At 40.6% G+C, this 26,435-nt stretch overlaps 2 protein-coding genes across 2 annotated transcripts in view; one reads left to right on the top strand and one right to left on the bottom strand.

Moving 5' to 3' along the window:
- Nucleotides 1-17,745, bottom strand: part of ITGBL1 (integrin subunit beta like 1) — a 293,013-nt gene extending 275,268 nt beyond the window's left edge. Inside the window, exons 1-2 of the mRNA XM_063460094.1 lie at nucleotides 17,441-17,745; nucleotides 1,975-2,189 (exon numbers count right to left, since the gene is read on the bottom strand). Of these exons, the coding sequence (XP_063316164.1) occupies nucleotides 1,975-2,189; nucleotides 17,441-17,526 (301 nt within the window). The 5' untranslated portion in view covers nucleotides 17,527-17,745. The remainder of the gene's footprint in view (nucleotides 1-1,974; nucleotides 2,190-17,440) is intronic.
- A 7,484-nt stretch (nucleotides 17,746-25,229) lies between these two features.
- The window catches only part of NALCN (sodium leak channel, non-selective), a 550,494-nt gene continuing 549,288 nt past the window's right edge, over nucleotides 25,230-26,435 (top strand). The window contains exon 1 of the mRNA XM_063425294.1: nucleotides 25,230-25,541. The gene's annotated coding sequence lies outside the window, so the exon portion shown is untranslated. The remainder of the gene's footprint in view (nucleotides 25,542-26,435) is intronic.

Consider the following 26,435-nt stretch of genomic DNA (forward strand, 5'->3'; position numbering starts at 1 on the left):
CTGCTCATCCCCATTATATATAACCATACCACTGCATCTCGCCCACACTACACATAAATGCATGCCTGCATTAATATGCCAACACTACAAAAAAAACACACCCCTAAATTCACTCACACGTTCTCCATACAAAAACATGCTTACATTGAAACACGCAAACACTGCTCAATGCTACATACATTTTAAAAATGTGCAGATGTTTTTTACATTTTGAAGTGTGTGGGGGTGGGAAGGGGTGGTGCCAAAATGAGGACCCGCCCCGGGTGCCAAATGCTCTAGGTACGCCCCTGCATCCTAGCAACTGAAAGCAAAAGCATTGGACATCTTTTTACAAGACAAGGTCCCAGAAAATGTACATAAATTCATGTACCAAGCTGAATAAGCAAACAGGAGAAAACTCTGGAAGAAGCAAACTACGGCACAAGCCAAGCAATAAAGCATCAAATGAAGGTTAAGTCAGTAATCAAGTGGTTGATGCAATGAACAATTTCAACCATTCTTAAGCATTTTACAATTACATTCTAAAGGACTTAGTTGTGGACAGCCTTCTGTTCCATTAAGATACTCAGTCACACAAAATAAATTAGCAGGAATAAACACTAAACTTCTGAGAATTATGGGCAATAGTCGAGAAAATTATAAATATTAGGCAAAAGTGGCTATTCTGGCCTACAATTCCCAAGTTTCTATATCTCCCGGTTTAGTGAATAATGACTTACATAGTTACATAGCTGAAAAGAGACTTGAGTCCATCAAGTTCAGCCTTCCTCACATTTGTTTTTTGCTGTTGATCCAAAAGAAACAAACCCAGTTTGAAGCACTTAAAGATTGTAAGTTTATTTCTGTTTCTGATTCTAGCCACATGGAACATCCAGCCAAGCACATGGACTTTTTCTTGTGTTTGTATGGGCCTAGTTTTCCAGGACCATTTCTATATTCTCTTACACATCAGGCCCAGATAAAGTAGACGCTATTAGAGCTGAAGCTCCGGGCCCATGTGTTTTTTTTTTTGCAATTTCCTGCTCTAAAAAGCTGAGTGCCATACTTATAGCGCATGGCAAAGGAAGGAATATATATCTCCAATGGCCTGGCTGAACACTGTTCATTAAAGCCTAAAGTGGTAAAGGAAGCTTTTACACTGTATATACTAATCAGTATCTGACCCATATCCTGATTACAAACTGGCGGGCACAAATGTGCCACAGGGCCACTGCACATACACAAACTCTATTCTTCTCCAAGTTCATTGCACATAGAGCTTCTGTTCCCCTTTATCAATAGGACGGATTCCATGTGCTCCAAAACTGACAGGATGGGCAGTGTCTCTTTGTACCTCTTGCTTTTCCAAGAAATGTCTTCATGGCTAAATTTTTAGTTTATATATGTATATGTGGATGTGTTTATATGTGATAGCAAAGTCCAGATAAAAGTCTAAACAAATGAGGCTTGATACACAAATTCAAGTTCTGTACTTAAAACAGCATTGTCACCCCCACAAAACAGCAAGATCCTCCATGGACCTCAATGCTGTACTCTCGCGCACACGCGAGAGTTAAGCAGTGACATTGGCTAGCTTAAGAGGACCCAGTGGAAAAAGACGGCAGGTTCAGGTAAGTAGATAACACCTTTGCCTACCCCCTCCTGGCCACTGGAATCCCAGAGGTGATGTCACAGACAGTGCAAATTCTGCAAAGTCCCCAGACAGTGACACTTTAAGCCCAGTCTCCTGTTCAGCTACAGGCAGTTGAAGCCATTAGCCTCCCACTTGTGCACATGATATTTCAACCTGTAAACATTTTTAGAAAATATTTAGCACATATACGATATTAATCATGCAGCAAACGTAGGCTACGAATGCCATCATGTTTTTGGAATTTGCACATATTTCTTAGTTGACTTTTGTGCTTTGTGTTAATGCTTGATTCTATCTGCATTTGCTGAGCATTATGGGAATGTATGATTCTGTGATGTTACCTGCACATGTTTGTCCCTCGTAGGTGTGACATACCCAGTCCTGACACTCACATAATGGCCCATAGTACTTGCCGGTTTCTTTAACTTCACACATACAAACTCCACAGACGCATGTGCCCCTGCCACTACATATTAATCCATCTGGAGACCTGCAGCGTTTTTCTGATGCAGCTGGCTTCAACTTGCAGGAAGAGGACGACGACGAGGGATAATTCCTGCATTAAGCAAAATGAATAGGTAAATAACTATAGTAGAAACAAAGTAAAGACAATTTAAATAGAAAGCAAACACTGCATCCTATTGAACTGTAGAGAGATGTTCATACAGAAACGAACTCGAATGAAAAAAGCTAATGACTTCCCACAACTACACAAAGGTAGTAAAAATATAATGCAAGGCATTTTTAAAGGGGTATTATCAATTCCCATAACTTTTACTGGTATGTTTAATTACCCCAATATTTAACAATTATTCTTGAAAAATAGAAATTTAAGTAGAAATCCACATCTGTGATCCTGTAACTGGGTGTTTAATGCCATCTGTCCTATGCAGCCAGCAGTTATCATAGATAAAGCATACGTGAAGAGGAGTAATGAAACAATGTTTCTATTTCACCTCTTCATTTGCAATGTTTGCTGTGGCTTTGCATTGTCTGAACTGTTGTATAATTTGCTAATACTTTAAAGCGGCAATGTCACTGTCTGGGAACTTTGCATAATTTTCAAAGACCCCAGTCAGTGACATTGCTGCTCTGGTGGGACGGACAGCCATCCTCTTCCAGGCGGTCCTCTTCTGCTCCTTGTGCTTCAAATGCCAGGAGCCGACATCATCCATAGGAATACATAATTTCTTGCAGCCTTAACTGGTGACGGCTGGGTAATTGATACTTCTTGACTGGGGTAGCTCCGCCCAGTGTCAAGAAGTGTCAGGCATAGGAAATATACAGAGACAAAGTAGTCCCTACTTTGTCTCCATACATCTCTTGGCTGGGATGGAATTTGTATGAAATTCTAACGCAGTCAAATTGAGTATTTGAAAAAGGTTCTATCTATATGAAAACATATTTTGCAAAGGGGGTGGGCAGTGCTGCTTTAATATAAATTAAAAAGAAAACAAAGCTTCACAAAAAAAGTTAACACAAGTTATACCGGTAGCTGATATTCAATGGTGCAAATTTCAGAGAAGTGAAAGTTCCAATTGAAACTGCGATCCCTGACAATCCCTGGGACTGTTCAGGACTTTTCATATTAGTTAACAAAAATAAAAAGATTTAGATGTGGAGAAAAAAGCATGAATTTTAGATCACAACCTATCTATTGTTGTGTTGGTGCCCATAGTGTAACTGGAGAGTCCCACATGCTCCTTCGTCCAAGTACTAGCAACACATTTAAGCAATGCTGTATCATTTAGTGCACATTTTAGAAATTAAATAAAGAAATGAAAGTAGCAAGTACGTATGAGAGTTAGTGAGTGGTAAAGAAACTGTAGCGACTGGACACACTAAACCACAAGATAATAATACAGGCAGTCTTCACTTACTGACCGGGTTCCATTCTTGCGGCTCTGTCGTAAAACGAATTGGTTGCTAAGTGAGGATGCGGTAGCGAGCAATTCCCCCAAACATAGGTTAGCTCACTAGCGCAGGGAATCTCTGGAATCTATGTTCGGGGAACAGACCAGCTCTCTAACGCGGAAAATCCCTTGAATCTCCACGCTAGAGAGCTGGTCGTAAGTGCGAGCCATCATAAAACAGGTAGGTCGTGAAGAGAGGACCACCTGTAATTATACTTGATGGAAACATTCTATAATTCCATGATCATAATTACTATAATTTAGCCAAGGATGTCAACCATTACATTACTGTTATGCCCTTTACCTAAGTAAATTAAATTAAATAGTGCCAATTTATTTCTCCAAATGGAAGGGAAAGAGTGAACCTGATTTGTCACTATTCTCTGCCAGCGAAGAGATTCTCAATCATATGTCCTCTAGACTGTAAGCTCGTTTGAACAGGGTCCTTCCTCATTGTTCATGTAACATGTTTTTACTGTCTCATTTGTTAAATTCCTCTTTTAATGTAAAGCTCTGCGGAATAAGCTAGCGCTATATAAATACCAATAATAATAATAATATTTAACCCCTTAAGACCGCAGCCAAATGTACAAGTTGTGAACCAAAAAAAATGTAAACAAACCACAGATTTTGACTATATGTCTGTTCAACAATAATTTACCTCTTTCAAATTAAATTCACCCACACTTATTATATATCATTTTATTCAGGGGAAACAGGGCTTTCATTTAACATCAAATATTTAGGTATGGAACATAACGTAATATGAATACAATATAAAAAAATGAGAGAAAATGCGATTTTTTAAAATTTTCTAAGTTCTATGTGACATTCTAACTGTGAATGTCATAATACTGTTTGCTTTTACTGCAATAAAATACACATCTTTGTATTCAGCGATGTCTCACATGTAAAACAGTACCCCCTATGTACAGGTGTTATGGTGTTTTGGGAAGTTACAGGGTCAAATATAGCATGTTACACTTTTCAGTTTTTTCACATTGAAATTTGCCAGTTTGGTTACGTTGCCTTTGAGACTGTATGGTAGCCCAGGAATGAGAATTACATCCATGATGGCATACCATTTGCAAAAGTAGACAACCCAAGGTATTGCAAATGGGGTATGTCCAGTCTTTTTTAGTAGCCACTTGGTCACAAACACTAGCCAAAGTTAACGTTAATATTTGTTTGTGTGTGAAAAATGCAAAAAACTAATTTGAAAGCCAATTTTGGCCAGTGTTTGTGACTAAGTGGCTACTAAAAAAGACTGAACATACCCCATTTGCAATACCTTGGGTTGTCTACTTTTGCAAAGGGTATGCCATTATGGAGGTAATTCTTATTTCTGGGCTACTATACGGTCTCAAAAGACAACGTAACCAATCTGGCGAATTCCATTGTGAAAAAACTGAAACGCAAGCCTTATATTTGACTCTGTAACTTTTGAAAACACCATAAAACCTGTACATGAGGGGTACTGTTATACTCAGGAGACTTTGCTGAAGACAAATATTTGTGTTTCAAAACAGTAAAAAGTATTACAGCAAAAATATCGTCAGTGTAAGTGCCGTTTGTGTGCGAAAAATGCAATAAATTTCACTTTCCCTGATGATATCATTGTTGTAATACATTTCACGGTTTTGAAACACAAATATTTGTGTTCAGCGATGTCTCCCGAGTAAAACAGTACCCTCCATGTACAGGTTTTATAGTGTCTTGGAAAGTTATAGGGTTAAATATAGTGCTAGCAAATTAAATTCCCTATACTTTCGGCCTGGGTTGTTAGGCAGGTCCTGCAAATTGTAATTAATAAAAGGACCTAATTATGTAAAATTATTACATAAATATATATGTAAAATTATTATATACACGTGTGTGTATAGATATATGTATATATATGTATATAATTTTTTTACAATTATTTTTATTTATATATAGGTATACATATAGTGATGTATACGTATATACTTAGGTATATACATATATATATTATTTCGTTCTACGTGTATTTTGATATCTATATATATATATTAATATCAAAATACAGTTAGAACGAAATTACACACATATATATTTTTCATTATTTATTTATTTATTTATTTATTTTTTAACGTATTTACATATTTTTTTATTATAAAATATATATATAATTATGATTATGTATATATTTAATCAATATCCTTCTATGTGTATTTTGATATTAATATATATATATATAATTATATATATTTATAAATATTAAAATACACTTAGTGTATGTGTAAATGTGTGTGTCTATATATATATATATATATATATATATATATATACTTAGATCATATATATAATATATATATAAATGATCTAAGTATATTTTATTTTTAACTGTAATCTTATTTTTAACATTAATGGGTTAAAAGGGGAGGAGAGGGGCAGAGACAGTGTCAGCCAGTGATTTTACATCACTGGCTGACACACAGGATCAGTGATCACAGTGACTGCCTGTCACTGTGATCACCTCCTGCAGATTGCGGTAATTGGCCACAGGGGGAGTGCCTGGGTGGCCAGGCATGCCCCCCACCGCGATCTGCAGGGGGATCCTGCCTGCAGTTACTATGGGTCAGCCAATAGGCTGACACATAGTAACTCTGATAGTAACTCTGATCGCAGCGACAATGTGCACAGCCTCTCCCCCCCCTCCTTTTTTTGTCCCCACTCCCCCCTCCTACCCTACATCGCATTACCACTCCCCCTCCCCGCCTTTCCCTGACTTCAACCCACCCCAGATCAATCCAGTTTCGGAACTGGTTTGCGTGCACGGGAAGCCGATGATCCACAACACCCATAAGCGCCCCCTACTAAGAAAGCAGGAGAACGGGGGTAGAGGGCATGAGCCAGACCACGCATATCACAAGTAGTGATCATACCTTCAAGGGAGAGGGGGACACGGTACAAACACAGGCCACGGCTTTGAAACACATGCTGGCAGTACTGATTCTGGTTATTGTTTTGTATCGTTATGTTACTACCACAGAGACCTGCGAGTCTCACTGCTACATGCTTGTTATTTTCCATGATGAAAAAAAAAACAAAAAACACAATAAAAAGATATTTACAACAACAACAACAACAACAAAATTGGAAGAACTTCATTATAACTTTATGGCTTCAAAAAAAATTAAGGGTTGATTTTGTCTTGTTTATTATTATTATAATTATTATTGGCATTTATATAGTGCCACCTTATTCCGCAGCGCTTTACAATAAGAGGAGAATTTACCAAATGAGAAAATAACAAAATGTAACAGGAACAATAGGAAGTTGAGGACCTTGCTGAAACGAGCTTACAATCTAAAGGAGGTGGGGTATAAAAAAACACAATATGGAAGGGTATTGAGAGACAGCAAATAGACATGGTGGGGAAGTAGCAGAACTGAAGGTAAGAGTGTGGCTCTTTAGGAGAGAGCAAGAGGAAGGTTTGAGAGACAGGAGTTACTCTTGGAGGCCATAAGCAATCCTGAAAACATGGCTATTTAGGGATTTCTTAAAGGATTGAAGACTAGGGGAGAGGTTGACAGGGGTAGGCAGGCTGTTTCAAAGGAAAAGAGCAGCAGACAGGAGAAGGTCACCAATAGAGTGGAGAGAACGAGAGGGGGCATACCTATGAATCAGTGAAGAAATGTAAGAGGGTCTAGAGTTGGTTAGGGCTTTATAGGTAAGGGTTAGTGTGACAGATCCTCTGTCTCTGGGTTATAAATCTATCCTCTGGTATGTCTGTTTGTTCCCTTTCTGGTTCATCTGTTTGTTCACCTAAAAAGCCTTCCATGCACTTTCTGCAAAACGGCACTTCGGATACAGTCGAAGTAACCACCATTGGTATAGTCGATCACGTGGCGGCGGCCATCTTATTTAGTCGAATGTGTTCAGCTGTGTTTTGTCATTGAGTTCACGGAACTCAAATCGGACACGGGACGGCACGAACACCGCTGAACAGTTACCTTCCAGAGAACTTTGACTATTCAAACAGGAGTCGAACGGCGTTCGGTGAATAGAAGCCCACGAACAAGAGACACACTTTAACTATGACCATTCACCATTCCATTCGGTAATTCGAACGGTATTTCAAATGTTTTAAATAGACCGGCCACACAGCCTAATTCTCTGGAACTATTTTGGGCATGAAACCATGCATGTGGTCGGTTATAAGAGACTTCCAGGAATTTCCTAAACCTGCATTTTATGGTGTTTTCTATACTTTGTGTAAAAATTAGTTTTTTTCTGCCTGGGGATAATTAAGTTAGTACATTATCTACCTTAAATATATCACAGACAGAAGGGAGGGATTGTGTGCTGTGTGTGGGAGTGTCGGACATTTCTACATTGTTCTTATTTGTCTGTACAGTTTGTAATTCGGTGCTCCATCGGTGTTCCTCTGACCTGAGGAACTGTATATAAAGCCAAACTGTACCATTAAAACTTCAGACCTTCTTCACCCTCAATACTGAGTTCTGTCTCTTATTGTAGGGAGCTGCTGTATCACTACCTGGGATTGCTATACTCGTTATACTCCCTCGGATAATCACTAGCTCTTGTAACAGCTGTTCCTGCGACGCTCTCCTGAAGGAAGAGAGGTCCACCCCCTGGAACCTGAATCCATGTCGTAGGTCCAGGGTGGGTAAGAGACAGCGAGACCCCAACTAAGCTACGGCGATTTGTGGGGTCTGCAGTACTTATGGTGTCTGGAGAAGTGCTTGGATCCCTCTGTAAGCACTAGGAGCACCCATCGGTGGAGGTACTCAACCGGGGTACAGGAAGCTCTGTTACAGTTAGTGATTTAAATTTGCACTTGTAGGGTACAGGAAGCCAGAGTAAGGATCAACAGAGGGGTGAGATGTGAGAGGAGCGACAGGAGAGAAAGATCAGCCTGGCAGCAGCATTCATCACAGATTGTAGGGGGGCAGTATGGCTTCTGGGGAGACCAATTAGGAGAGAATTACTGTAAGCCATGCGAGAGACTCCTAGAGTATGAATAAGTTTCTTGGCAACATCTTGCATAAGAAAGGGGCGTATGCGGGCAATGTTTTTAAGCTGGAATCGACAGGTTTTAGCTTATGTACAATTAGTATGTGTACGTTGCTTTTGCAACAGCAAGATTGCATGTACAGGTAATAGCTGATACTGAGGTGATTAATCTACCTAAATGTTTTAATATAGGATTCTGAATAAATCTCCCTCAATAATATACTGAAAAGTTGGCAAGCACATAGGACCCATATGCTTGTGTGGCCCCCTGGGCAACTGCTCAGCATGCCCATGCGTTAAGACGGCCCTGTGTGTACTGACTGTGGTAACAAAAGATGCACCATCTCAGACGCCTATAAACTTGTATAATTCCCCTCAAGCATCACCAGTGCAGAGATAGGGATAGAGAAAGGATGTGGAAGTTAATTGCATTCAGTTCCATTTTTACTTTTCATTGATTTCTAAAAATGTTTATTCATTTGGTTTTGTTGCGTCATGTTGAAAAGAAACATAGTAAGCGATGATATATAACTTCTTTCTGTAGAATACTGTTATGCATTATTAGAAGTACTTTATCACTGGAATTCTTTTTTTTTTTTTTTTTTTTTTTTTTAACTCCTAACCAGGGCAGCTGTGTAGTACAAAGGGCAGAATTGAGATGGTGGCATGGAAAGTTAAACTGCAAATTAAAATCAAAGTATTATTTTTGTGAAAACATGTTTTCATTTAACTCCAAATGATATAAAATTAACATCCAGTTTGCAAAACTAAGGCTAAAATAGCTTATCAGGAAAAATGCTCCAACTGAACTATAGTCAGTTTGGCTATTTTAGTTTCAATATTGTGATTTAATCCACTAAAATGAAGAGTTAAGCGAGTAACTTTGTCAGTGTTAGAAAATCACAAAGTGAACATTTGTTCATATTTAAAGTGGCACTGTCATGGCCGAATCCCGTTTTTTTAAAGCCCCCTCCCGACTCCACTCCACTAACTGACCCCCTAGTCACCCCCAAATGCCCCTAAGCCCCCTCCCCCCCCCATATTACCTATTTTTAATCTTTATTTTCTGCCCCAATCTATATTCAGGGCGCCGCCATCTTTGTGTGGGTAGATGAAGTCCCTGTGGGACACGTCATCTGCCCACACTAGATAGCACTGAGATTCCCGCACATGCCCACTTGGACATGCGAACAGGAATTTCATCTATTCATTCATCCGTCCGTCAGAAAGACGAATGAATGACTAGAAATGTCAGACGAACAAACAAACACTGAATATTAGTGTTCGTTTGTTCGTTCAGTTTATTACAAGGAGGGAGCTACCGGCGCACAGCTCCCTCCTTGTAATATGTAAAGATAAAACCTACACTCTGATTGGTAGGCTTGAAATCCATCCAATCAGAGTGCTCTGTGTCATTTTACACAGCGTGGGAAAGTTCTTTGGAACTTTCCCACGCTGTGTAAAATGACACAGAGCACTGTGATTGGATGGATTTCAAGCCACCCAATCAGAGTGCTCTGTGTCATTTTACACAGTGTGGGAAAGTTCTTTGGAACTTTCCCACACTGTGTAAAATGACACAGAGCACTCTGATTGGATGGATTTCAAGCCCACCAATCAGAGTGTTATGAGTCAAATTACACAGCGTGGGAAAATTCCAAAGAATTTTCCCACGCTGTGTAAAATGACAAAGAGTACTCTGATTGGCTTAAACCAACCAATCAGAGTGTTCTTAGCCTAACTGCAGGGCGGGGCAAGGCTTCAGTCTGCGTGGAGCCACCCATGGGTGAAGATGGATTATTATTTTTAGCGTCTGTTTTTTTTCTTTTTCGCCAGGGTTTTTGTTTTTGCGTTCGGGTTTTTTATTTTATTTTAAGTTCTTCGGGTATGATGGTTTTTTTATTTGCCCTTTTTTGCGGCTGAAAAATGAAGATTTTAGAAAAAAGAAAACGTCAAATGGTAAGTTTAATTTTTCTTTACAGGTTAGTCATTTTATTCCCCACTTACTATTTTTAGGGTGAGGGGGGTAGGTAGGGGGTTACTTTTTATTTGGGTGGGGGGGTGACTAGGGGTTTGGGTACCCCTAGTCACCATGATTGGGGGGAGGGGGAATTTTCATTTAGGGCCCCCACCCGCCACTCAGGGGTGGGGGCCGGGGGGAAACAGTAGGTTTTTATAGGCCTTCCGCATAGTCGGTTCCAGCACACCACAACCGACTAGCTGTTTTATACTATCCTACGCTTATACTTGGTCCTTACTCCTTATATGGCTATGTGCCCCTAACATAATACATGCAGCAAGATTGTTCAAGTTATTTGACCGAAACAATAGGTATAATACAATCTATCTGAAAAAGTATGTGTATTTGTGTGTGTCTTGGTATGTGTGTATATCTGTGAATGTGTGTAGTGTATGGGTGGACCCAGGAAAACGAGAGAAATCTCAATGTATCTTTCCTGGTAAAATATTTTATAAATAAATAAATAAATAAATAAATAATAAATAAATAAATATATGTGTACAGTACAGGTATTCAAAGTCAGTCATCTGTTGTCATGACAAGTATCCTTTAAATGCATTGAAACTGTCTATTCACCAGATCTATTCAACCACTATCTTCCACTACCAGCAAATCTAAAGTAGTAGTGGAATTCATTCTCTGCACCATGGGCAACCACCCCTGCAGACCGTTTGACATTTTTAAAAAAGCTATGCCCTGAGAAACTGAGACTGAGGTGTGCATAGCAAAACTACAAATTTGTTATTATAGGTTGTTTTTTTTATTAGCAAAAACTTATAATTTTAGGGAATTACATGGAAATAGCAAAACTGAGTCTAAAATAACAAAATTGGAGACTTTTTCCAAATTAGCTATCTGAGCCTAATATTTGCCACTTGGACATAATTCACAAAAATGTTGAGTTGAATAAACAATCATGTTAATGTTTTGTACACCCTCCACATTTACATAAATCCATAAAAGCTTGAACTCTTTAGATACGTTTTACACATACAAAGATAGAGAAAACCCCTTCTGAATATTGAATGTATCTCTAAATGTCAAAACACAACACTTCCATCCTGAATAAATTGACTCTAGGTTCTATCTTTACTACTGGCTTTTCTTATTTTAAGTATACCCTAGTAAAATATTCCATATTTTATAATAGACAGTAAATATTAACAGGAAGGTTTGAAGGTTTGCTGAACAAAATATATTAAACGAAATAAAATTTACAAAGTCCTGCTAAGTACCGGCATACGCTAAACAATTTTCCTGCAAGCTCACTGCAATATGCGGATATAGGAATGCAGCCATTAATCATTCTACCTGTGTCTGTGTGCCTCCTGATTAGCTTGCATGTATAGACATTGCAGTGTCGATTTGATCGAACATGTTCAGATTTCTTTCTCTCTTTTTTTAAAAAAACTCCTGCAGAAACAAGAGTAGCTGTTGTAAGCCCTATAAACTGTTACTATGTTACTGTTACTATACTAACTGTTAATAACAACAATTTGTAAAAAGGACTGAACATTAGGTTTAAAATGAATAAAATATTTTTTTAAAAGACCTGTCACTTGTGTGTTTTTTTTTTATTTGTGCAAAATACACATGCAATTGCCATATTTTTGTAAAATTAAAAGCTCAAAAACATAGAGTTATTAAAACATGCCATGATACGCTATAAACATGTCACAGTTTAAAAAGTTTAAAATGTTGTAAATTGTTAAAAATGTTAAACATTATAACAACCAATAGAACACAGTGCAGTTTGAAGACATTACAGTGTAGGTACTCAAACCTTCAATCCAACAGGAGTTTGATGAGTGGGTGTACCCCACAATGTAACATTTTCACTGAGTGGTGAAGGGGTACAGCATGGAAATCTCCAATACTTGTACAAATGGTGCCAACATGACTAGCATAGTCATGATACTGTGGTCATATAGTGCACCTGTCATGGCCAACATTACATGGTGTTACTTTAAAACGGCACTGTCACCCCCATATTAAAAATGAGTATTTCAAAAGATAGAATCTTTATGGAATACTCATTATGACCGTGTTTAAATTTCACTGAAATTCCAACCCAGTCAAAAGAAATACAGAGACAAAATAGGGTCTACTTTGTCTCTGTATTTATCTTCTGTCTGACATTTCCTGACACAAGGCGGAGCCAATGTGTCAAGACCTGCAGCGGTCATCAGAGACAGCTGCAGGGTATTGGTTGGGTCTGTAGAGGAACCCGCTGTCTCGCGGGATTCCCCATGGGCCTCAATGCTGTACACTTCAGCTCCTGGTGCTGAAGAAGAACAATACGCCCAAGATGGTGGCACCCTCGAGGGACAGGTATAGGAATGTAATCTCACACTTACCTAACCCCCCTTGGCCACCAGACCACCATTGGCGATGTCACCACTGGGTGACTTTGCGAGGTCCCATAAATCATAGCTTGCAGAATCTACAATTATCTATGAAAAAATTTAACTTTATACAAATACAACTTTGGATCTATGCACTTGCCAGAGGTTTGGCCAGCACTCCACATAGTGAATATAACATTTCTGTATATGAACTTTTCATCTACATGATTTGTGATGGACGGGTTCTATATGAATATAAAGCACTATTCAGCAGTGCAGAGTCACTTGAGCAGCAGGTTTTAAAAATAATTATTAAACAGACTAGTCCTGGCTTTCTATAAAATATCACTTTAAAACACGTCATCATTTTTTTTTTTAAATCCAAAGCAATTATTACAATGTTTTATTAAAATCTGTCATGTACTAGCCTTATTTAGACAGACCCCCTGCTAAAGCAGCCATTCTCTACTTTCTATTATATGATTGCAATAATCACCATTAATGTTAACACTGTAATTCATGAATTAAAAAAATAAATAAACAAATCATAAAGCACACATAGTTACAAACAAAACAAGAACAGCAAGATAATTATTTAATGCTTCTACAACAAAGTGTTAACCAGTTTGGAAATTGTATTTTTCCATTTTTAATTCTATGCCACGTAATATACCAGTAATATTAAGTCCTTTTGGCACCTAAAAGAACAAAATATTCTAATGTTCATTTAATGTGGTCCAGTATTTGACATTTATGTGAAACATGTATATAGCTTTGATCAAATCGTTACTTCAAGCACCATGATCACTTCAGTGATTTGATATAATCAAAGTGACTGGTGTCTACATCTTGACAAGCTACCATTCTGAGTTGAATCCCTTTGCTGCCAAACGTGTACCACCATCTCCGGCAGCGTAGTTGCAGCATCATTAGCAAACCCGGATCAAGAGTTTTGAGTTGTTTAATGGAAATTCTATGCCCAGAGGGTCATTCACTAGCTGAGAGAGATTAGCTAACACTCTCAGACAAGGAATGAGTGGCAGGTCAGCATCTAACTTCTATAGTGCTGCAAAAAAACGGATGTCATAAACCAGTCTACAGAGGAGACCCAGTGCCGGCCAGGGACCCATGTAAGAGGAAATGGCATCAGGGTATTCCTACCATCATAAACATTAGTGGATGTAATAGTTGGAGAAGCTCTTTAACCCCTTAATCCCTTAAGGACCAAACTTCTGGAATAAAAGGGAATCATGACGTGTCACACATGTCATGTGTCCTTAAGGGGTTAAGGACACATGACGTGTGTGACACGTCATGATTCCCTTTTATTCCAGAAGCTTGGTCCTTAAGGGGTTAAAGGGTTACTCCACTCACCATAACTACTTTGGTGATTTGAAGTGATCATGGTAGTAGGAGTCAGTATGTGCAGTGTTTCAGCTTGAAACACTGAATACACAGAGATATTGTTAATTGTGTTCTGGCGCTAGTTGCACCCACAGCCACTTGACATTTGCAGCCCAGAATTCTATTACTGGCTGCCAATGTCAATTCAGTGCATATTATTTATTTTTTTATTTTTTTATTCTTTATTTTTCTTGTGCATGTATAGACAGTGAACATTTTCTTGCGATGCCACAACAGCATTGGCAAGCTTAATTAGAGACAATTGGTTAGACATGGCATGCGATTGGACTGCACATTTTTATAATAATATCAGGCTAAAGCTGGAAAGGTTGAGTCACAAGATGAGATGCAATTTTAAACAAGAAGAAGTTTCAACATTAATAATAAGTTCTACACGCTTAATCATTTGTGTCATTAAAACATCAACATGCTTAGTCATGAAAGCGTTAACATCAATCACGTTTAAACAATACCATATGTAAGTAAGTAGTGTGTGGTCCTATCTTAGCTGATCAGATCTAGTAGTGTTCCAATAGTACAATGCTTATCCCTTAATGCAGTTAAAGAGTATAGCCTAGGCACTGATTTATCTCGCAAGTCTAGGGTATATGTAATAAGGTATCTTCGCTAAAGCATGTGTCATTGCACTTTGAGTCTTTCCACCCCGGGTGACCCCCATTCCAGCAAGATGATAGTCGATGGTTTTGTGCCAGGAGACCCGATTGGGTAGCTTAAAAATGGCAGAAGGGCATGGGCCCGGGAACCGCCGTGTTAGACGTAGTGAGGGTCCCCTAGTGGTTTACTTGCGGTTCCTTCAAGTGCCTGTCTTGGGCGGGAGGTAAGTCCCCTTAGCCTCGTTGTTGTCCAGGTGTGTCCTGCGCGGTATACCTAGAGATTCAGTATGTGGAGCTATGTCACTGGAGCACTGTCTCCTCTTTGAGTTGGGCCAGTGGTGGCGTTTAGGCGGTAGGTTGCAGGTGTCGACCTCCGTCGGTTGCTTGTGGTGCTGTTTGCGTTGGCTTGAAGTGACTCCGGCTTCTCCGCCAGTTTGGCCAGGCTCTGGGTGGGTCTTTGCAGGTGCCCGCCAGTTCCCATGTGGCTCGTGCCGGCCTGCTGCCACTGTGAGGTGAGTGCGTCTGTCTTCCGTATGTCTCGGGTGACTCGACATGCGGTCTCCGCCATTTTGATTACGGCCTTTGAGGTTTGGGGCCTCTCTGTCACAGCCTGGAGTGCTGATGTTGCTGCACGCTGGCAGGGTTAGGGTGGGGACTGGGATCACCCCCCGGTCCAGAGGGCGGGGGGGGACAGGGCCAGTTCCACCTAGCCTTGTGCTTCGCTCATACTGCTGGTGGGCAGGATAGCAGGGCATCGGTCGTCCGCTCCACTCACCGCCCAAGCGGTCCCCATCGTGGGTGACGGAGAGCGCCCCTCCAAGGGACTAGAACTTTGCAGCAAGCCTCTCCTCGGAACCAGGGTGGCTTCCTGCACTGGGTTGCTGCTGTCAGGTAGTTATTAAGTCGTTTTTGTGCTAAAAAGCTGGGAGAGATTGTAGGAGCCTCACCATTTTGCGACTGTTCAGCATGGCGGTCCGGCCCCGCCCATAATTCAGTGCATATTTTGTGTCTGTTGTCAGTGCACACTGCACGTTAGCGACAGATGTGCTAATCTTCCATCTCTCCCTCCCAATCTGTGGACGCTCCCTCCTATCTCCCTCAGCTACTTGTACTTTTTTCCCCAATTAATTCTCCCTCTAGCCCTCCCTTACCTCCTTCCTCGCCCCTTCACTTGCGGCTCAGATTGAGCGCATGTGCTATGAGCTGGCACAATTGCCCAATCACTGGCTTCTCCATGAAGCCTGTGATTGGACTACGTAAAGGCCAATGTGGCATTAGACAGTGGCAAAGGAGCGGAAGAGGCCGCAGAGAGAGTAGCGTGGTGAGGAAGAAATAATAAGTCAATCTAACTTCCTCAAGTACTTCGGGGGTTCGACACCTAAACATCTACAGGACATTATAGTGTTAGAAAAACAAAATATTTGTATTCCAAATGCTAGCGGCTAGACAATTCTCACTTTAGTAAATAACCATATACTAATTAGTAATGAATGAACCTTTAATATATATATATATACATATACATAATATATATATATACATATACATATATATATATATAGTAAATTCAGCAATAATCAATAAACTGAGCATAATATCGATTTGATAAAATGACACGAGAGATTAATCCACACAAACGTTGTTACTGGAGTTGGAATTCAATATTATCTAATTTGTTTATTTTATTTGTTTCATCCATTTAGAGAGATAGTTGGATAATTTCCCTCTTTTGCATTTTTAATACATATCTTATCTCACCCAATCTCCCTGAATTTGTGGAACCTATTTATCAAGCAGAGAGCCCTAGACACTTTAATAAAGTTGTTCTCTAATAACACAAAGTTTTTCTAGTGGCTCTGTACATGCAGGTCACTGTGTAAAGCAATGTATATATTGTCCCTATAGGAATTGTAAAGCATACATCATTCCATGCCTATTTCTATTTCAAATAACATAACATGCCAATAAATGCCAGTTTGTATTATTCCAGCTAGTGCTGCTAACTACAAATCACATTATTCTTAGACATCCCAATACTGCATGTCATGTAGTGACAATTGACAATATCACACAATCTAGGTCCTGTGGACTACAACTCCACTCAAACTGAGAATCAGACAGTACATTACAGGAATGAAATTCCCTATTAGCCCAACACGTTAGAACCTCCATCCGTCCCTTGCTCATCTTTGGCTGAGCGTGACGGGAGTTGCAAAACTTGCAAACGCACAGCGTACTTGCACTATACGTGGGGTTATGGGTTATTCTGGGTCAAAGATTTAAAAGTGGCGTATTCACCATGGAAACCAATGGAATGTTATTGCTGCTCATCTAATTTTAGAACGTAGTACCCCGAGTGACTCGGCAGAACACAGAACACGTAGAAAGTTTTGAGATAAGACAGTATCGTGACTGCTCCATAGTGCTCAGGGATCTGCAGCTGCAGGCAAATTACAGTAAGTACAGCAATACATATGCATTTAAGGAACACCTCCCTGGCAATCACTTACTTCTGGCTTACGGAGGCGGGCACAGCGGCTAGGAGGCTGAAGAGAGAGGAAGCCCACACAAAGTTCACCAAGGTTCCAACATTCATGTTTACATCCAGCACAGGAGAATAGGTCCCAGTCTACAAGCAGCTCTTGCAGTACAGCTCAGTATATCTGAGGTGCAGATCACACTGGAGCTTTAAAATCCAAAGCTGGCCAAAACCGGCTCAAAAACTACCCCCCTGCAAAGTGTCTTTGATTAGCTGCTTGCAAGGATTTGGGCAGCACTCTAGGAGGGACCCTAGTGCCAAATCCTTAACTTTACAGTCTAGCCAGTAAAATAATTAGAAACAGTCGTAAGTCCAGATGTTTTGACAGACAAAAAGTAGCCTGTTCATACATTTTCTTTCTGCTCAGGCAAATTCATTCTTGAAATACCTGCACCAGGCGTGTAATAAAACACATTTTTATGGGAAATATATAGATTTTTTGTCTTTCTTTCTATAAATAGTATATAGACATGGCACATTCAGTTTTAAATAGTTTTAAAGGGAAACTATGGGGTAAAGGAAATACCCCCTAATTTTCATGGACGGTTTCGGCTGCACAGAAAGTAAAAAAAAACCATGTAAAACACTTCATATTAGATCGTGAAGATAAAGAGATAAGGCAGTAACACAATAATGCAAAAAATACAAAACAAAAAAGTTATTTTTAAAGGAACTATCCAACATTAAAAAACTATTTTCAATTTTGACAGTTTTCCCTTTAACCCTGCAAATGCCAAGTGCCTTACACAGATTTACTAAAGCTAAAAGCGGTCAGGATTTGGTTGGTCACATTTGTTCAGAAGATCAATAATATCTACATCCAAACCAATATAAAGCACAGGAATCACACATAAAGGACCAAACATAAGCAGAAGGCATTCGGTAGGAGGCACAGAAGAATTTGCCCGCCGGCCAGGATTCATTAAGTTGCGGATGGCCATCGCTTGATAACCAGCCGACACAAAAATAAATACATTAATAAATAAAAATCCTACGGGGAAATCCTAAGACCTTCCACATTATTATATTGGAGGTATTTTATATAGTGTTGTCATGTCTCATAAATATTTACAATTAGGTGATGGGGTGGTGCCCTAATATTAATAATAAAAAGGGGAGGACAAAATGGGTGATGAGTGGGCCTTAATTAAATACGAAATAGGGAGGGGGGACATGCCATTGTGCAAGGATTTTTGCCGCCCTGGGCAAAAGACAAATCCCCCCCCCCCATGTAACATTACAATGCCCCACCCATATGATCTGCCATATGAACTAACGCCAGTGCTGCACACAGTGTGTGTTTACATTAAAAGGCCTGCAGGGACAGGCTATAGACAACAGAACCATTACATTAAGCTGCAGGGTTCTGGGGACTATAGTGTCCCTTTAATGTGAGGTAAATTAGAGGTTAGTGCCACGAATAATATACTAGATTGCATACTTACAACCAGATGAGGACGATGATGGGCTCTGGCTGCAATGTGGCTCCAGTGGTCTGGTGTAGAATCGGATCTCTGGAGGCTGTTTGTAACTGTGGTCACAAAAATCAATGTCCTGGGGGAACGTGAAGCAGCTCCATTTTTTGGGGCCCCTTACACAGCTCAAGGTCTGACTTTGAGTATGCCCATAAGGCCCGCCCATAAGTCCACCTACATGTTCCACCCATGAGTTTGCTCACAGGAAGTGGAGTGTGTAGGGGATTTAGAGGATCAAAAGTGTGTGCTTATGGAATGTAGTGTATAGGGATACCAATTTGTGTAGGTGATGCAGTGTGTGTGTATGGTGGATGCAGTGTGTTTTTGTGTAAGGGTAGAAAGCAGTGTGTGATTGTATGTAAGGATGTACTGTGTGTTTTGGTTGTGTTTCAGGGATGCATTGTGTGAATCTGTGTTTGTATGTGTAAGGGATGCACGGTGTTTTTCTGTGTATGTATGGGATGCAGTGTGTGTGTGTCTGTAAGGGGTGCATTGCGTGTGTATGTAAGAGATGCATTGTGTTTGTGTGTGTGTGTGTGTGTAAGGGATGCAATGTGTGTTTCTGTGTATGTGTCAAGGGATGCATTGTCTCTGTGTGTAATGGATGCATTGTATGTTTCTCTGTGTGTAAGGGAAGCACGGTGTGTTTCTGTGTGTGTAGGGATGGATTGTGTATTTCTGTGTATGTATAGGGAAGCAGTGTGTGTTTAGTGTGAAAGAGAGAGTTTGTGGGGTAGGATAGGGTCTGAGTCCTACCAGCCCCTTTGTGCTTTTCTTTCCCCCCTTCCTCAGCCTCTCTCCCCTCTTGTCCCTTCCTGTTCTCCACTCCTGTCCCTTAGAGCTCTCCCCTGCCCCACTGTCCCTTAGTGATCTCCACGCCCTCTTTCCAGCAGTGCTCTCCCCTCTCCTCCCTTAGAGCTCTCCCTTCCTGCCTCCTAGTGCTTTCTCCTACCCTTCCCTTGGTGCTCCCCCACATCCTTTAGTGTTCTCTCCTACCCCGCCCCCATTAGAGCTCTCCCATGCCCCTTAGTGGTCTCTCCTCTCCCCCCCAGTGGTCTCTACTCTCCTCCCCTGCCTCCTTTAGTGGACTCTCCTCTTCTCCCTCCTTTCCATTAGTGATCTCTCCTCTCTCCCCCTTCTAGTGGTCTCTCCTCCCCCCTTTCCATTAGTTGTCTCTCCTCTCCCCCCCTTTCTATTAGTGGTCCATCCCCTCCTCCCCCCCTTTCCATTAGTCTTCTCTCCTGTCCCCCCTCTACTCCACTAGTGGTCTCTTCTTTCCCCTCATGATTAGTGGTCTCTTCTCACCCTCCCCTCCCCTAGTGGTTTCTCATTCACCCCCTCCTTTCCATAGTGGTCTCTCCTCACTTCCCCTCCCTCCCTTAGTGGTCTCTCCTAATCCCCCCCCTCCCCTTAATGGTCTCTCCTCAACCCCCTGCCCTCCCTTAGTGGTCTCTCCTGACCCCTCCCTACCTTAGTGGTCTCTCCTCACCCCTCTTCTAACCACTGCTCTAACCCAAACAAATAGAACAAGCCACTTCCCCCCTTGGTGTCTAGTGTTCCCACACATCCCTAGCCATCCCTCAATAAGAATACATTTCCCTATCTACCCCTCTCACCTTAATAATAGTGACGGGGGCAAGAAAACTAATACCTGTTGAAAAAAATAATTATGCTCACCATCAAAAGCCATCAAAATATATGTATTTTAGTGTTAGTTTGTGTGTCTGCATTTACATTTGTCAGTGTGTGTTTGTTTGTATATCTGCATGTGTGTCAGTGTATGCACCAGTGTGTCTGTGTAACTATCACCCCACCACACACACTGTGACCCTTCACCCTGCCACAATCACAATAACTCTACCAATCCTGTCACTCACCCATGCCATGCTCACCACCAATCGCTCTGCCATATTCACCCTATTACATTCACATTCTCTCGCACTGTCACACTCACCCACCCAATCCTGTCAAACTCCTTCACCATCACTCCGTCACATTTGCCTCCTTTCACCCTGCCACACTCACCCTATCTCAATAACCTCTCCAATTTTGTCATACTCAACCCCCCAACCATGCCACACTAACCCTGTGGGGTGTGAAAAAGACACATGGAGGGGCTAAAGGGCTGGGTGGTGAGAAATTTTGGGGGCCCCAGGGCAATTTTTGCACCGGGGCCCCATGGTTTCTAGTTATACCTCTGTACACACTAACATATACACACACACAGATACATGCACAACGACACACACACACACCTACACACACCCTAACACACATGCACACTGACATACATACACACATACACAGATGCACACAAACTGACATGTATACACACACGGATGCACACCCAGGCAAACAGAGACATGTACACTGACACACATGCACCTTGACACACAGATGCACAGCCTGGCAGAAAGATGCACACACACATACACCCTGACCTACTTACTTACTCAGATATATTAATACACATTAACACACAGATACACATATCTGACACTACCCTTCTGTTAACATACCTTTTGTTTCCAGGAGGGTGGCATCCTTGGAGTTCTGCTGCTGCTGGCTGAGGGGAGTGTAGTAGTTATCTGCTGCAGCTGCTATCTCTCTCTACTCTCACGCTGCCTGTGACTCCTCCGCCACCTCCTCCCTCCCTTCCCATGCTGTATTCCAGTAAGAAGCTGGGAGGAAGTGATCAGTGATCACTTCCTCCCAGCCGGCAGGAATCACAGGGGCCCAGACCCAGTCTTAAAGGGCCATGTCACCTGAGTAGGCATGTTGAGCAACAAAGAAAGAATAATTATTGGGTGGCCTTAAGTGTATGGGCCACCCGATGGGCCCCCTGAGCCAGCAGGCCCTGGTGCGGCCACTCTGGCTTCACCGGCGGCAGTTCCGCCACTGTGTGTGTCAGTGTTTGTATATGTATGAATGTCATTCTGTGTATATGAATTTGGGTCAATTTGTGTATCTGTGTGTCATTATGTGTGCCTGTGTATATGTCTGTATATCTGCATGTGTGTCATTGTGTGCACCTGTGTGTCTGTGTATCTGTATGAGTGTCATTGTGTGTTTTGGTGTGTCTGCATGTGTCTTATTGTGTGTGTATCTGTATGTATATGTGTGCCTGTGTCTCTGCATGTGTGTCAGTGTGTGTGTCTATCTGTGTTTGTCTGTGTATCTGGATTTGTGTATCTGTATGTGTGTCATCTGTATGGGTGTATATGGATGTGTCAGTGTGTGCACCTGTGTGTCTGTGTATATCTTTGTTTGTCTGTGTATCTGCATGTCTGTACCTGTGTATGTGTGTATCTGGATCTGTGTCAGTGTTTGTATGTGCATGTGTGTGTATCGGTAAAGATGGGCAAATGGTGGAATCCCCAACTGGCAAACCATTGAGGGAGTTGTACAACAGATTGTGATCTACCTTTTGGCCATGCTTGTAATAGAGGGGGCCCAAACAAATCTTGCACCAGGGCCCTTTCTACTCTAGTTCCCCCACTGCCCCCACTCATGGTCATGGGGTGGATAAATATTGATACAAAAAGAAGAATTGGGCATGCAATGTTCACCTCCCCAAGAGTAAATAAATTGCTAAGCACCCACCAATTAAATTGTCCCCATCTACCCCCTCACACTAATAATAGCAAGGTGAGAAAATACATCTTACATACATATGACAAAATCTACAATCACCATCAGATTTCATATTGTGAATATTTTTTGGTCATATTAGTTTTTTCCTTTCCTTACCCATTATGATAAAACTGGATTACTCAACTGCATGTTTCATTATTGTGAAGTACACTAATCAGCTACAATATTAAAATCACCTGCCTAATGTCTTGTAGGTACCCCTCGTGCTGCCCAAACAGCTGATGCATCAAGACATAAACTCCACAAGACCTCTGAAAGTCCTGCAAGTTGTGAGGTGGGGCCTCCATGGATTGGATTTGTTGTTCTAGCACACCCCACAGATGCTCAATCGGATTCAAATCTGAGGAATTTAATAAAGAATATATGGCTAAATTGAATAAAATAGACTATTTATTTAACATATAAAAATATAGGTACAAATGTCCATAAAATAAAGAATGTCCCACTTAACGCGTTTCGCCGCACCAGAGGCTTTATCAAAAGTGTGGGGTGGTTCTTCAATGTCCTGTATAAATATGTGAGGGTTAAGTGGGACATTCATTCTTTTATGGACATTTGTACCTATATTTTTATATGTTAAATAAATAGTCTATTTTATTCAATTTAGCCATATATTCTTTATTATTTTACCTACATTTTATGTCCTGTTGACTACCTGGTGCCACCATATCCTTAGGTGGGGATAGTACCACCCATGCTGTGAATACTAGAGCAGATCTTGCTCTACAAATTGTAAGTACAATACTTTTGTTCTATTATTCTGGATTATAGTACTTACTACACTATCAGAGTGATTCTCTCTTTTATTTACATTTGCATCTGGAGCACCAATACCACCCTTACCATCCTGTATCCTTAGACAGGGATTATACCGTCCACGCTGAACAAAGCAGAGCTCTTATATAGCTCTACTCTATGTGAGTGGTTTTCCTACAGTTATCCAGCACATATTTTGCACTTTAATATGCTGTATTGCACTATTATTGTTTTTTTCTGTTTTATTACTTCGAGGTACCTACCAAATCTCCCTCCCTGAGGTGTATGTACGTATTACCTTTGGGCGCAGTATACGCCACATTTTTTTCTTTGTTTCAATAGAGCATAACAATGCCTCCACCACTCCCCCGGGGACATCCCTCGTAATCGGCGGTATCGCGAGTGATGCTTCAACAATAACAATAAACCCAGGGATGTTTAAATTGACGGATCTGCAGCAGCATGTTACTGATTGATAAAGCAGGGCTGTGACTGGCGAAACGCGTCTCGGGTGATGAATTACATGGGCGTTTTTTAAATGTATGTTTTATTGAATAAATTTCTCTTACTACATTTGGAACAGTGTCCTGTGGATCATCCACTGCGACTGCTGCAAGGTAAAGAAAGGTACCTTATTGATACATCTGCTTATTTACTAGGTGCCAGGTCCAGGCACCTTAAAAGGTGAGAAGCAAACTGTGCACTACAGTGATAACCTGTTGTTGTTAAGTTAATGCACTAGGGCTGGCTTTGCCCCCCTGCCTCTCCTTCCTGTTTGTTTTCCTTTCTTATGAGGATACTGACTGCTATAACTTCACCGAAAAGGTTGCATGTCACCATACACTAAAGCGGAAGTGACCTGAGCCTATCCATACTGAGCTCTTTACCACGTGAGTGGATCCTTTTGTAAGTCAGTCCACTGACTTAATATCTACATTATTACACTATATGTGTTCCCTTTTTATTTTTTACAGTGTTATCATTGTTCAACCCTTAGGGGGTAAATGTAACACCACTTTAAGCACTACACACTTTTTTACTGTAGGTATACCATTTTAGTAAAACATCGTACACTAAAGACTAATGTATTGAAAAGTTACCATTAAGCTTGTGACAGACCCCATACATAAGGAAACAAAACCAAGAATAATAATTTAAATGTTATTGTTTTTTTTTAATATATGTATAAGTAATGCACAGTATACATAGTCCAACTGACTTTTATTTACACACAAAATCTGATTAATTTAAGAAAATATCCTCAAATTGGGATAGTTAGCCTTTACATTTGCAATAAAGAAATACAATCTGCAACTCATCTGTTCATTTACCTCAATCCACTGTTTACCATGTAAACCCCTTTTTTTGTAAGTTGTAGTAAGATTGTTTTTTTTTTCCTTTCTCAAATTTACCCTAACTATTTTCCAATACTAATTTCCTTTCCTAATAAATAAACCCCAAATCCTAGGGAGTCTCTGAGATATTGCTAAATCAACTTGTACAGAATCCTTAGTGATGTACCATGGAAACAAGATAAGCAAAATTAAATACTATGTTTACATAACCTCATTCTGTATGAAAAGTATATAGGTTTTTTTTTTTCTCTTTTCAAAGTTGAATTATTTCTATTTTTAGAGCATTTTTTAAAAATGTTAATAGCCCAAAAGGCAATAACCCTAAAATGTTTCCATAACTAAGATGCTGTGTAAATAATAAAGTGTCAGTGGTTTAGTGTCTAAGCAGGACCTGTATATACGTGTTACAGTATATATTTTGATGGGTGTACATTCTATTATCTTCGTGTTTATTTGCATGGCACTCATTTGAGTGGAGAGCATGCAGGTTATACAAGCAGGCTTGCTGGAATTATGTCCCTAACGCCTCTCCATAACAGAAGATCCCAGCAGAGTGTTGCTGTGAGACTGATGATAGGCAAACAGGCAGCAGGAAGAAACCTGGTATCAGAGAGCAGCCTCTGTCACTTGCAGTCGTTGCAGTGTGTCAGGCTGCCATACAATGTGTGTATCTCTCTAATCCAGACCCCACAGCAAGCCGGGCATCTACAGGAGGGAGACCAACAACCAAAAAAAAACCCCACAGCAAAACATCTTCATCAGCAATATGCATTAGAACACTCCATGAAAGAAGCCAAACCCCCATGCAATGAAGGAGCAGGCAGTGCAGTAGGTAGGTTGTGGTTTATTTGCTCTGTGTTGTATTCCTGCTGTGTCCCCATCTTCTGCTGGGTATAGTCTGTTGCTGGTATAATGTGGTGTGATGCTTAGCAAGTAGGCAGGCCCCTGTATATCCATCAGTGTATTATTTACTGTGTTGTATGTGTTTGTGTGTAGTGTTGTTTTGTGGTAACACGGTGTTGAATGCAGCTAAACGGCTTTGACTGTTGACATTTTGGTTAAAAAGAAAAAAAAAGTTTAAAATGTGTGTATATATAAAAAGAAAAAATATGTTGCTGGGCTCATCTGAGAAAGACACCCAACACTCCATGCCTCCTATTTTAATTCATTTGCTTCATCTGTTTTAAATCTGTCCATTGTCCCCTTGTTTTGTGTGATGTATCCATCTCATAGGTTTTAGGATAATATGTGGGTGAGCTTAGTTTAAAGGTAAATGATACAGGCCTTCCTTCCCCTCCCCCAAACTGGAAGTGGTTGTCATGGCGACAGATCTACCAGCTGCAGCATCCTCGGTTATCATAGGGAGCAGGCGAGGGAGGGACTAATGAGAAGGTACTAGGGATGCTGGAAGGTTAAAACAAAAAGAATGTTGTGGGATGATGGGAATAAATGAAATGCAACAATAGACACAAAAGCCACAACAATAGAGAGGAGCTGCAAGCCAGGACATGAAATCCTGCAACTGTACAACTGTATAGAAAACTATTTGGAATAATACATACATACTTCGGATAAGGGATAGTGATTTAACATGTGCTCCTTTAAGTATTTCAGACCACATATCAGAAATGATGGCCGTTTCAAATATTGCTTCATTTCCCACAGTCAGTAGGGGTTTATTCACTAATTGGTTACTTGACAGCAAAGTTACATCATTTTAACAAAT

The sequence above is a fragment of the Pelobates fuscus genome, chromosome 1 (genome assembly GCF_036172605.1).
Source record: "Pelobates fuscus isolate aPelFus1 chromosome 1, aPelFus1.pri, whole genome shotgun sequence".
In the NCBI taxonomy this organism is placed as follows: domain Eukaryota; kingdom Metazoa; phylum Chordata; class Amphibia; order Anura; family Pelobatidae; genus Pelobates; species Pelobates fuscus.